General features: G+C 43.0%; 1 protein-coding gene across 2 annotated transcripts in view; it reads left to right on the forward strand.

Moving 5' to 3' along the window:
* Positions 1-7,534, forward strand: part of pik3c3 (phosphatidylinositol 3-kinase, catalytic subunit type 3) — a 131,978-nt gene extending 124,444 nt beyond the window's left edge. For both annotated transcript variants that reach the window (XM_078222077.1, XM_078222087.1), the window contains 2 exons: positions 6,233-6,358; positions 6,856-7,534. In XM_078222077.1, coding sequence (XP_078078203.1) covers positions 6,233-6,358; positions 6,856-6,870 — 141 coding nt within the window. In that variant the 3' untranslated portion in view covers positions 6,871-7,534. The remainder of the gene's footprint in view (positions 1-6,232; positions 6,359-6,855) is intronic.
* Positions 7,535-13,711: the final 6,177 nt, after the last annotated feature.

Raw genomic sequence — 13,711 nt, forward strand, 5'->3', positions numbered from 1 at the left:
CAATAATGGTTTCATGGTCATCAGTGGATTCTTAATTCCAGAATTTTTTATTAAATTCAAATTCTACCAGCTGCTGTGGCAGGATTCGAACCTGGGTCCCCAAAGCATTAGCTGGAATAATAGCCTAGCGATAATACTAGTGGGCCATCGCCTCCCTGTATGATGAGTGTGTTGTGAAGCAAGCCTGAATATGGTTCAAAGTGTTCCTTTAAGAAGTGTTTTTTTTAAATCATGTGTTCTGCAATTGTAAGCCGCCTTTTCCAGTTTTTTTTTCCTCATTGCTGCTGGGCTGACTTCAATTATTCCTTTTATTGCTACTTATATGGTTTAAATGGGGTTGTTTGTGTTTACTCTGAGATTAGTTTTACGATCCTGCATTGTTAGGAGGACGATCATGTGTTTTTGGACAGGTTTTATTCCCAGTGAATTTAAGGTTTCATTTTTAGTTCTGAACTGCCGTTGTGTTTTTAGAAAGGACAGCAAGCTAAAAAGATGTGTCTCTCCCCCCCCCCCCCCCCCCCCCTGCTGTTTTGAAAATTCTGTTTGTTAGCTGAAAACAAGATCTTGTTTCCCTGAAGGGTGAAAGCCTGCTGTTTTTGGGGGCTGGATCAGAGTCTCTCTGGTGTTTTGGAACCTGTCTTGTCTTCAAACTGTTCTGAGTCTCAAGAGCATTTGACTGCAGAATTCAACCAACAGCCTCAATCCCAGTATGATGTGAGCCTTGGTCTATGCTGTGTTGACCCTAAAGGGTTGTTTATGGGGGTTGGTTTGATTGGTACAGTTTATATATATAATTGTTCGAAGTCCTTGCTAATTTTCTCACTATACATGTTAACTATATTCTTAAATAAAATTTGTTTGATAAAAGCTCCCTAGTGGGTCATTTGAATCACACCTGAAGTGAAACCTGTCATGCTTATCCGAGCCAAATTCAAGATGCAAAACCTCTGATTCAGGTGGGCTCCATACAACACTTTGGAGTTTCTGACCTAACAAATGTCTTGATGTTTAATGATGTGAGAGTGGAGGGTGAAGTTTATTCTAGAATTATCTACCCTTGCCCTTATGACAGAGGGGTGGTCATTAATAAAGATGACTAGCCTGAGGATGCTTTTCGCAGTGATATGCTGGGACTGCAGTGATTTTCACCTTGTGTCGATCATAGCGAGAACATTTTGATTAAGCTGTGTTTATGTGGTGGGACAGATGTAAGGCCTTGGGCAATTTTTTTTCATGTTCCATACTAAGTTTGTGTAAAACCACTGGCGTGTCCTTTCGTTGAAGCAACCCCCCCACCAAGGGATAAAGGATCAAGGTTCCCAATGAGGTTGTAACCTGAACTGAATGACGAAGAATCCTTTTGTTGATGATTGGTAGGGTAGTAATTAACTGAAGTGGTTATACTTTTATTTTGTTATGGTTAGGACAAATCTGAACAATATTTTACTTTTATTGTGTACTGTCACCAATGCTTTCACTGTATACTAATACATGTGACAATAAATCAAATCAAAATCAAATATTGACAACTCTCTCATTTCCAGGTCCTCAGGAGAAGATCAAATAGGGTTGTCCATTTTCAGCCCTTTTGGCTGATGATGTGCATAAATGAGTGCTTGGTTCCAGAATTGTTTGATACGAGATTCCATCTTCAACTTGTAGAAGATATAGGGGGTGATCTCATTAAAACAATTCTAAGTGCCAAACGGGAGAGAATTACCCCATTTTGGGGAGCTCCCAGTCGCAATCGTATGGCAGTTAGAAACAGAAGAGCCCCGGTGTGATTTTCGCCAGTAGGGGGAGGGGGCAGAGCCTATTCATGCTGGGAAGCAGTCTGCTGAGCTCTAGGGGCGCCATTGTGTACACAGTGCACCGGGAGATCTCCTGTCACTGGTGCCCGTTGAGCGATACCAGGCTGGCAGTGCCCATCCCCTGGCCAACCAGCAGGCTTCAAGGCTTCCAGTCCCACCGGCGAGGCCATCAAGTCTGGTCCCTGTTGGTGGAGTCCATATGTGATCTTCACCGACGAGGACCTCCACTGACGAGTGTTCCTGGACGATAGCATCCGGGACTCACTAATTACATTTAAATTAACTGATTTCGCCGGCAAAACGGGGCTGCCAAGATTGAGAGAGGTGAGAAACAAGGCGCGAACCCAATTATTTGCTTCTCGCCTGATCTTGCCAGCTCACCGCCGATCGAACGGCAGGATGAGCAGGTAAGATCACCCTTCCACCCCTGCCCCCATAACCTTATGGCTAAAAATCTTTTATACAAGTGAAGGTGACTTTTATGTCTATCATAGCGAGAACATTTTGATTAAGCTGTGTTTATGTGGTGGGACAGATGTAAGAGGTAATCACTGTACCAAGATACTTTCATTAGTCTCGTACAGACATCTGGCATGTTTAAAATTTAAACAATGATTTAGATGAGCTGAATGAAAAATGGAGAAGTAGTGCTGGCATAGTAATTAAATGGAGAAAATGAACTAAGATTCCAAAATATACTCCTTTACCACAGCATTTCGGGGATTAAAAAGGGAAGGTTGTAACATTTACTTTTGTATGTAAAGGTGTATAGGGGATGGGACAAAGAAGGCACTTTTTCTGAACATTATTTCTTTTTTGGGATATTGGACAGCGATTTAATTCCAGAATAAAATTTAAATGGTTTTGCTTTTGAATTAATGTTTCCTCTTTAGGATGTTTGAGTTAAAAGTATACCGTCTGGTTGTGGTGTGGGATAGGAAGTGTTTAGGACTAATTTAGTTCCTAATTGAGGGAGCATCCTGTTCCAGTTGATACTGATGTTTCCTCACTTCAGTGCCCCTGGATTCTCTTGCGTGCCACTTCTTTCGGAGATACTTCCTGATGCAAGGAAAGGTTGAAAAGTGAACCTGTAAGAAAATCAAATAAAGGAGAACTCTTATCCAGCAGTTTTATAAATAAAACATTTTCCCATACATGATGGAACATTGTTGTTCAATTCATTCAACTGTGAAGTAATAAAGCTTCCTTGCAACAGTGGAAGGTGGCCATAGTGGAAGGCTTCCCATCACTGTCATAATAGTTATCTGTACAGACATTTTAGGCCACTATAAATTTGGATTTGTTTGTAATTGATGTGCCCTGTTAGACACTAGTTGTGTTAGCTGCTGGAACAAATTGAGAGCTACCTTCTACCTTTTGTAGAAGATTATTTTTTCTAAACAATTTTTCTGGCGTTACAGAAGCATGCATTCTTGGGTGTTCTTTCCTGACATGCTGATAAAATAATGATGCAACGTGTCTGTTTTTTAATAACCAATACGCTGGGTCTTGTTCTGTGGAACATATAACTGTTAACCTTCCTTATATTGCCTTGAACTTGTCATAAGAGCAATTTCAGACTGAACAAGAATAATTTTCTTCTATTTTTACAGTGATCTTCCGTCGCTGCTCCAATCCCATATACCTTTGAACTAAGCAGAATTAATTGTGCATCATCTTTGTCTGCAGCTTGCCCCTGTTCTTTTTATAGCGAGTGGCAGATATGTTGACAACTTCCAGTAATGTTGAGTAATGCAATTTTAAAGCTCTGCTAATTTTCTGGTTTAAGTTTTAAAGATTATAGAAACATAGAAAAACTACAGCACAAAACTGGCCCTTCGGCCCCACAAGTTGTGCCGAACATATCCCTACCTTTTAGGCCTACCTATAACCCTCCATCCTATTAAGTCCCATGTACTCATCCAGGAGTCTCTTAAAAGACCCTATTGAGTTTGCCTCCACCACCACTGACGGCAGCCGATTCCACTCACCCACCACCCTCTGTGTGAAAAACTTCCCCCTAACGTTTCCCCTGTACCTACCCCCCCAGCACCTTAAACCTGTATCCTCTCGTAGCAGCCATTTCCACCCTGGGAAAAAGCCTCTGTGAGTCCACCCAATCTATGCCTCTCAACATCTTATTTACCTCTATTAGGTCTCCTCTCATCCTACGTCTCTCCAAGGAGAAAAGACTGAGCTCCCTCAGCCTATCCTCATAAGGCATGCCACTCAATCCAGGAAACATCCTTGTAAATTGCCTCTGCACCCTTTCAATCTTTTCCACATCCTTCCTGTAATGAGGCAACCAGAACTGAGCACCGTACTCCAAGTGGGGTCTGACGAGGGTCTTATATACAGAAGGACCCCAAGGTCCTTCTGTCCTCTACCGTACTAAGAGTCTTTCCCTTTATATTGTACTCCTTCGTCCCATTTGACCTGCCAAAATGGACCACGATGCATTTATCTGGGTTGAAGTCCATCTGCCACTTCTCCGCCCAGTCTTGCATCCTATCTATGTACCTTTGTAACTTCTGACATCCCTCCAGACTATCCACAACCCCACTAACCTTCGTGTCGTCGGCAAACTTACCAACCCATCCCTCCACTTCCTCATCCAGGTCATTTATGAAAATAACAAACAGCAAGGGTCCCAGAACAGATCCCTGGGGCACACCACTGGTGACCGACCTCCATTCAGAAAAAGACCCATCTATACACACACTCTGCCTCCTTTGGGCAAGCCAGTTCTGGATCCACAAGGCAGCAGCACCTTGGATCCCATGCCCTCTCACTTTTTCGAGAAGCCTTGCATAGGGGACCTTATCAAACGCCTTGCTAAAATCCATATAAACCACATCTACCGCTTTCCCTTCGTCAATGGGTTTAGTCACATTTTCGAAGAACGCCACCAGGTTCGTAAGGCACGATCTGCCTTTGACAAAGCCATGCTGAGTATTCTTGAGCATACTAAACCTCTCTAAATGCTCATAAATCTTGTCCCTCAGGATCTTCTCCATCAGCTTACCAACCACTGAGGTTAGACTCACCGGTCGGTAATTTCCTGGGCTATCCCTATTCCCCTTCTTGAAAATAGGAACCACCTCCGCAATCCTCCGGCCCCTCTCCCGTCTCCATCGACGACGCAAAGATCATCGCCAGAGGCTCTGCAATCTCTTACCTTATCTCCCACAGTAACCTGGGGTACATCGCATCCGGACCCGGCGACTTTTCCAGCACAACCTCTTTGTTAAAGACCACATACTGAATCTTTTCAGTCCACCGCAAGCCCGCAGTACATCCACCCATGTCCTTCTCCTCTGTGAAAGCCGAGGCAAAATACTCATTAAGCACCTCTGCCATTTCTACTGGTTCCGTACAGATTTTCCCGCCTTCACCTTTTATAGGCCCTATTCCTTCACATCTCATCCTTTTGCTCTTCACACATTTATAGAACGCCTTAGGGTTTTCCTTAATCCTATTGGCCAAGGCCTTCTCGTGCTAACCTGGTAGAAGATATTACTTGTGCAAAAGAGGTTATTTTTTAAAACAAAATTCAGGTGTAACCATAGAATATCGCATTCTTGTGTCTTTGGCTTTCCCTCATGTGCTCACTTACAAATGTCTGTTCACACATTAGGAAATAGTGAAGCTCTTTGTCATCTTTGTTAGTCTAAGTTACCGTAGATGTCATTTTCTAAAACCTTACATCTTAACTTGCTACGGTACGGTAGCACAGTGGTTAGCACTGCTGCTTCACAGCTCCAGGGACCTGGGTTCGATTCCCGGCTTGGGTCACTGTCTGTGTGGAGTTTGCACATTCTCCTCGTGTCTGCGTGGGTTTCCTCCGGGTGCTCCGGTTTCCTCCCACAGTCCAAAGATGTGCGGGTTAGGTTGATTGGCCATGCTAAAAATTGCCCCTTAGTGTCCTGAGATGTGTAGGTTAGAGGGATTAGCAGGGAAATATGTAGGGATATAGGAGTAAGGCCTGGGTGGGATTGTGGTCGGTGCAGACTCGATGGGCCAAATGGCCTCTTTCTGCACTGTAGGGTTTCTATGATTTCTATGATTAACTAGCAACTTGAGGAACAGAGATCACCAAATTGTAATGTGAAAAATTCCGAGCCCAACAAAGCTGAATGTACCCATCCTTCTTGGGATTGGTGCAGATACCTGTAGGTGAAGGAATTTTGGTCTTGGGCTTATGAACATCATGTATATGATTTCAGGGGGAAGACGCACAACCAGAGTGAATAGAGTTGCATTTGTTTATTTCTTTATTCTGTACCTACCTGACAAAAAAGTTTTGTACTATCTTTGTAAGTACCACTAATTGTGTAAATTAAATAACAAGTTTGAAATCTATTAATACAAGTTGCACATTTGTTAGTGTGTTTAATTAAAAGTGCTCTTCCAACATATAGGTCCAGGACAAATTTCGCCTAGATCTTTCTGATGAGGAGGCAGTTCATTACATGCAGAGTTTGATAGATGAAAGTGTAGGTGCCTTGTTTGCTGCAGTGGTGGAACAAATTCACAAATTTGCTCAGGTTGGTAACCAATAAAATGTTGTATGTTTTTAGCTTTAATGTTGAACTCTATTAACTTTATCAGCAAAAACAAGTCATATAAACTATCTAGGAACATTATCCCATTAAAAATCTGACTTTCCCTTTCTTCCATATTTAAGATCATATTTTTGCAAATTTGCTTATTTAGAACAGAATGGTATAAATTTACAGCTATTTGGCTCAGTTTGTGACAACTGAGGAAATGTTTCATTGTCAGCTCTTTTGGTTTTGTTATAATTGCAACTGTGTATTGAAATTAATCCAGAGTCTCATTATTTCCCTTATCAGTTTGAGCATATTTCGAGTAAGAAGCCGTAGCTGTGTCAGTTAATATACACAGCGAGCATAGGTGCACTATAAAGGCTAATTTACAACATTCTCAGGTTTTACCATAGCTATAAGAAAAGCAATTATAATGCAGCAAGCTGGTTGTGAATTTTTTGATGACTAAGCATTTAACTTTCTTCTCTTTTTAGTACTGGAGAAGATAAATTCTACTTTCTGTAGAGGCTGAACGTGCCATGGCCACTGAAGAGGAGCCACATCTGTTGCAAGATTTGAGGTTTCACTGCACAAGAGAAAATTAAAGTGCAGGTCATTTCATAAATAATTTCACAATAAGGAAATGTTCTGCACTAAAGTTTACACAACAGAAAATATCTGAACCTTTTATTCATTGTGCTAATCTTTTCAGTGGCCAGCAGTGAGAGAGAACTGAACCAAGTGTTTAGCAGCATCCCAGGGAAAACTTTGAGCAAAGTTATTTTCTTATGATGAGTTCTGGAGGAGTACTCCCAGTGAACCGTGCTGTATATTGTAACAAATTTGTAGCTTTGTGACTTTTGCCATTCAGTTGTAGTGAAAATACCAAAAAAAAAGTTTATTTTTTTGCGGTTGAACTGTTATCATGAAAATGCTTGAATTATGTTGTCAGCTGTATCTAATGCTGTTACTGCCTGAAAGACCATTTTTCAATTTTGGTGCAAATTGTTTTACAATAAATTAACGACTTCTGTTGGAAAGCTCTCTGCTAAATGCACATACCTAACCTGAGTTCTATACGCAAGTAGAACAAAAATGTATTGAGCTGTTTTTATGAATAAATTTGGTAATTGAAACAGAGTGCTGTATATAGAGCAATAAATAACATAGAATGACTTGATTTGAGTGATCTTTTCACCATCTGGATTTTATCCAGTGGCCATGTAAGATACAGGGGATTGTTGTGAATGCTGGAGCTGTTCCTCAGGTGGTATGCTATGCCCAGTCATCTTCAGATGTTTCACCAATGTGTACCCTTCATCAGAGGTGGAACTGATTGATTAAAGAACAAAGAAAATTACAGCACAGGAACAGGGCCTTCGGCCCTCCAAGCCTGCACCGACCATGCTCCCCGACTTGACTAAAACCCCCTACCCTTCCAGGCATCAGATCCCTCTATTCCCATCATATTCATGTATTTGTCGAGACACCCGTTAAAAGTCACTACCATATCTGCTTTCACTACCCCCACAGCAATGTGTTCCAGGCACCCATCATCCTCTGTGTAATAAATCTGCCTCGTACATCTCCTTTTAAATCTTGCACCTCGCACCTTAAACCTGTGCCCTATAGTAATTGACTCTTCCACTCTGGGGGGGAAAAAGCTTCTGACTATCCACTCTGCCCATGCCCCTCATAATCTTGTAGACTTCGTATCAGGTCACCCCTCAACCTCCATCATTCCAGTGAGAACAAACCAAGTTTCTCCAACCTCTCCTCGTAGTTAATGCCCTTCATACCAGGCAACATCCTGGTAAATCTTTTCTATACCCTCTCCAAAGCCTCCACATCCTTCTGGTAGTGTGGCAACTAGAATTGAACACTATATTCCAAGTGTGGCAACTAAGGTTCTATAAAGCTGCAACATGACTTGCCAATTTTTAAACTCAATGCCCCGGCCAATGAAGGCAAGCATGCCGTTTGCCACCTTGACTACCTTCTCCACTTGCATTGCCACTTTCAGTGACCTGTGTACCTGTACACCCAGATCCCTTTGCCTATCAATACACTTAAGGGTTCTGCCATTTACTGTATATTTTCTATCTGTATTAAACCTCACATTTGTCCAGATTAAACTCCATCTGCCACCTGTCCACCCAAGTCTCCAACCGATCTATATCCTCTGATGGTCCTCATCGCTATCCGCAAATCAGCCAATGTTTGTGTCGTAGTATTGATGCCATTGAAATTTCTCCCAATGCTGCAGGTGGGCTTGGTCGAATGGATAAGTTCTGAGCAACAGCCAACTTTGGATTAATAGTGGCAATTAACATCTGTGCCAAAATAAGTGCCAGGCAATAACAATCTCCAACAATCCAGAATCTAACCACCTTGCTTTCACATTCAATGGCCTTGCCAGGGCTGAACTCCCCACCAATAGCCTAGGAATCACCATTGACTAGGAAAATTCAACTGGACAAATTGCAGAAATAACATGGGTACTAAAGCATGTCAGATGTTGGGTATTCTGGAGCAAGTGAATCATTTGACACCTCAAAACCTCTACATTTTGTCAGGCACAAGTCAGGAGTGAGTACTCTACAAATACCCGAGTCCATGCAGCTACAACAGGCAAGAAGCTTGACACCATTCAGAATACCACAATCCTCTTGATCAAAATATTTTACCCTGACCCACGAGGTCAGGCATGTTCACGTGCAGTTGGACCACATGTCCAGTTTTTTCCCACTTGAGGCTGATGAGCAAATTTCAGGAAGATTGGAGAGTGGCAAATGTTGTGCCTTTGTTTAAAAAGGGCTGCAGGAAAAAGCCTGGGAACTACAGGTCAGTGAGCCTCATATCTATGGTGAGTAAGTTGTTGGAATGTATTTTGAGAGACAGGATCTACAGGCATTTAGAGACGCAAGGACTGATTAGGGACAGTCAGCATAGCTCTGTGAGTGGAAAATCATGTCTCTCAAATTTGAGTTTTTTTGAAGGGGTAACAAGATAGTAGATGAGGGCAGTGCAGTTGCTGTTGTCTACATGGACTTTAGCAAGGCCTTTGACAAGGTACCGCATGGTAGGTTGTTGCATAATGAACAATAATAACTGTGTGGAGGTCACAGGGTAGTCGTCATGGATGACTTTAACTTTCCAAATATTGATTGGAACCTTTATAGGTCGAATAATTTGGATGGGGCAGTTTTTGTACAGTGTGCAGGAGGGTTTCCTGACACAATATGTGGATAGGCCAACAAGAGGTGGGGCCACATTGGACTTGGTACTGGTAATGAACCAGGCCAAGTGTTAGATTTGGTTGTGGGAGAGCACTTTGGAGGTAGTGGCCACAATTCTGTGTCTTTCATTATTGCAATGGAGAGGGATAGGGCCGTACGGCAGGGCAAGGTTTATAATTGGGGGAGGGTTAATTATGATGCGATTAGGCAAGAATTAGGGAGCATAAGATGGGAACAGAAACTGTCAGGGAAAGGCACAAATGAAAAGTGGAGCTTGTTCAAGGAACAAATACTGTGTATCCTTGATAGGCATATCCCTGTCAGGCAGGGAGGAAATGGCTGAGTGAGGGAACCATGGTTCACAAAAGAGGTGGAATGTCTTGTCAAGAGGAAAAAGGAAGCCTATGTAAGGATGAGAAAACAAGGTTCAGTTGGGTTGCTTGAGGGTTACAAGGTAGCAAGGAATGAGCTAAAAAAAAGGGCTTAGGAGAGCTAGGAGGGGGCATGAGAAGTCCTTGGCGGGTCAGATTAAGGAAAACCCCAAGGCTTTTTACTCTTATGTGAGAAAAAAAAGAATGACCAGGGTGAGGTTAGAGCCAATCAAAGATAGTAGTAGGAACTTGTGCATGGAGTCAGAAGAGATAGGAGAGGCGATGAATGAATACTTTTCTTCAGTGTTCACCAAGGAGAGGGACCATGTTTTTGAGGATGAGAGTGTGATATAGGCTGGAGGAGGTAGATGTTCTGGGGGAAAGTGTATTAGCAATTTTGAAAAACCTGAGTGTCGATAAGTCCCCTGGGCCAGATGGGATATATCCTAGAATTCTTTGGGAGGCAAGGGATGAGATTGCAGAGCCTTTGGCTTTGATCTTTGGGTCCTCACTGTCCACGGGGAGAGTGCCAGAGGACTGGAGAGTGGCGAATGTTGTTCCTCTGTTCAAGAAAGGAAATGGGAATGACCCTGGTAATTATAGGCTGGTTAGTCTTACTTCGGTGGTCGGTAAGTTAATGGAAAAGGTCCTGAGGGTAGGATTTATGACCATTTGGAAAGATGCAGCTTAATCCATGATAGTCAGCACGGATTCATGAAGGGGAAGTCTTGCCTCACAAATGTGACTGAATTCTTTGAGGAGGTAACTAAGTGTGTAGATGAAGGTAGAGCAGTTGATGTTGTATACATGGATTTTAAGAAGGCGTTTGATAAGGTTCCCTATGGTCGGCTCATGAAGAAAGTAAGGAGGTGTGGGATAGAGGGAAAGTTGGCCGATTGGATAAATAACTGGCTATCTCATAGAAGTCATGATGTGGAGATGCCGGCGTTGGACTGGGGTAAACACAGTAAGAAGTTTAACAACACCAGGTTAAAGTCCAACAGGTTTATTTGGTAGCAAAAGCCACACAAGCTTTCGGAGCTCTAAGCCCCTTCTTCAGGTGAGTGGGAATTCTGTTCACAAACAGAACACAAACAGAATATAAGCTCTGTTTGTGAACAGAATTCCCACTCACCTGAAGAAGGGGCTTAGAGCTCTGAAAGCTTGTGTGGCTTTTGCTACCAAATAAACCTGTTGGACTTTAACCTGGTGTTGTTAAACTTCTTACTGTATCACATAGAAGACAGAGGGTGGTGGTGGATGGAAAATTTTCAGACTGGAGACCAGTTACCAGCGGTGTACCACAGGGATCAGTGCTGGGTCCTCTGCTATTTGTGATTTTTATCAATGACTTGGAGAAGGGGGCTGAAGGGTGGGTCAGTAAATTTGCTGATGACACCAAGATTGGTGGAGTAGTGGATGAGGTGGAGGGCTGTTGTAGGCTGCAAAGAAACATTGATAGGATGCAGAGCTGGGCCGAAAAATGGCAGATGGAGTTTAACACTGATAAGTGCGAGGTGATTCATTTTGGTAGGACAAATTTGAATGCGGATTACAGGGTCAACGACAGGGTTCTGAGGAATGTGGAGGAACAGAGAGATCTTGAGGTTCATATCCACAGATCTCTGAAGGTTGCCACTCAAGTGGATAGAGCCTATAGTCTGTTAGCGTTTATTAACAGGGGGTTTGGGTTTAAGAGCCGTGGGGTTATGCTGCAACTGTACAGGACCTTGGTGAGACCACATTTGGAATATTGCGTGCAGTTCTGGTCACCTCACTATAAGAAGGATGTGGAAGCATTGGAGAGAGTGCAGGGGAGATTTACCGGGATGCTGCCTGGTTTGGAGGGTAGGTCTTATGAGGAAAGGTTGAGGGAGCTGGGGCTTTTCTCTTTGGAGCGGAGGAGGATGATGGGCGACTTAATAGAGGTTTATAAGATGATGAGGGGGATAGATAAAGTGGACGTTCAGAGACTATTTCCTCGGGTGAATGTAGCTGTTACTAGGGGGCATAACTATAAGGTTCATGGTGGGAGATATAGGAGGGATGTCCGAGGTAGGTTCTTTACTCAGAGAGTGATTGGGGTGTGGAATGGACTGCCTGCTGTGATAGTGGAGGCGGACACTTTAGGAACTTTCAAGCGATTATTGGATAGGCACATAGAACACACCAGAATGATAGGGAGTGGGAAGCTTGATCTTGGTTTCGGACAAAGCTCGGCACAACATCGAGGGCCGAAGGGCCTGTACTGTTCTATGTTCTATGTTCTATAAGGTTAAATCTCACAGGATCCAGGGTGAGGTATCTAAATTGATACAAAATTGGCTTCTTGACAGCCAGAGGGTGGTTGTAGAGGGTTGTTTTTCAAACTGGAGGCCTGTGACCAGTGGTATGCCTCAGGGATCAGTGCTGGGTCCACTGTTATTTGTTATTTATACTAATGGTTTGGATGAGAATATAGGAGGCATGGTTCGTAGGTTTGCAGATGACACCAAGATTGGTGGCATAGTGGACAGTGAAGAAGATGATCTCAGATGGCAACGGGATCTTGATCAATTGGGCCAGTGGGCTGCCGAATGGCAGATGGAGTTTAATTTAGATAAATGTGAGGTGATGCATTTTGATAGATTGAACCAAGGCAGGACTTATTCAGTTAATGGTAAGGCGTTGGGGAGAGTTACAGAATGAAGAGATCTAGGGGTACACGTTCAAAGCTCCTTGAAAGTGGAGTCACAGGTGGACAGAGTGGTGAAGAAGGCATTCGGCATGCTTGGTTTCATCGGTCAGAACATTGAATACAGGAGTTGGGATGTCTTGTGAAAGTTGTACAAGACATTGGTAAGGCCACACTTGGAATACTGTGCACAGTTCTGGTCATCCTATTATAGAAAGTATATTATTAAACTAAAAAGAGTGCAGTAAAGATTTACTAGGATGCTACTGGGACTTGATGGTTTGAGTTATAAGGAGAGGCTGGATAGACTTGGATTTTTTCTCTGGAGCGTAGAAGGCTGAGGGGTGATCTTATAGAGGTCTATAAAATAATGAGGGGCACAGATCAGCTAGATAGTCAATATCTTTTCTCAAAGGTAGGGAGTCTAAAACTAGAGGGCATAGGTTTAAGGTGAGGGGGAGAGATACAAAAGTGTCCAGAGGGGCAATTGTTTCTCACACAGGGTGGTGAGTGTCTGGAACAAGCTGCCAGAGGTAGTAGTAGAGGCGGGTACAATTTTATCTTTTAAAAAGCATTTAGATAGTTACATGGGTATAGAGGGATATGGGCCAAATGCGGACAATTGGGACTAGCTTTGGGGTTTAAAAAGAAAGGTGGCATGGACAGGTTGGGCCAAAGGGCCTGTTTCCATGCTGTAAACCTCTAAGACTCTAGGATGAGGGTTGGCACAGAGTTGAACATGAATTTCATAAACATTGAGGTATGAAGAAAAACAGCTTGCTGAGCAAAAATATAACAAGATCAAAGTAATTAATAAAAATTACCATTTGGAAAGTGAGATGATCAGTGTGTTCATGTTCAGCTTACTTCCAGTCTTGGTGTGAGTATGTGTCAAGGTATTGCTGTGTTTCTCTTCCATATGTGCTGCTGATAGGTTCACTAGTGAGAGGGATGACCTGTGATGGGCGGTGTAGCCCTGCCAAAACTTTCAAGTTCACTTACCCGTCTTACCGGCATCTTGGACAGTGGTTCCAAAGGCCACACAGAATGGCTTCTGGGGCTGTGG

The sequence above is a fragment of the Mustelus asterias genome, chromosome 1 (genome assembly GCF_964213995.1).
Source record: "Mustelus asterias chromosome 1, sMusAst1.hap1.1, whole genome shotgun sequence".
NCBI classification, from domain to species: Eukaryota; Metazoa; Chordata; class Chondrichthyes; order Carcharhiniformes; family Triakidae; genus Mustelus; species Mustelus asterias.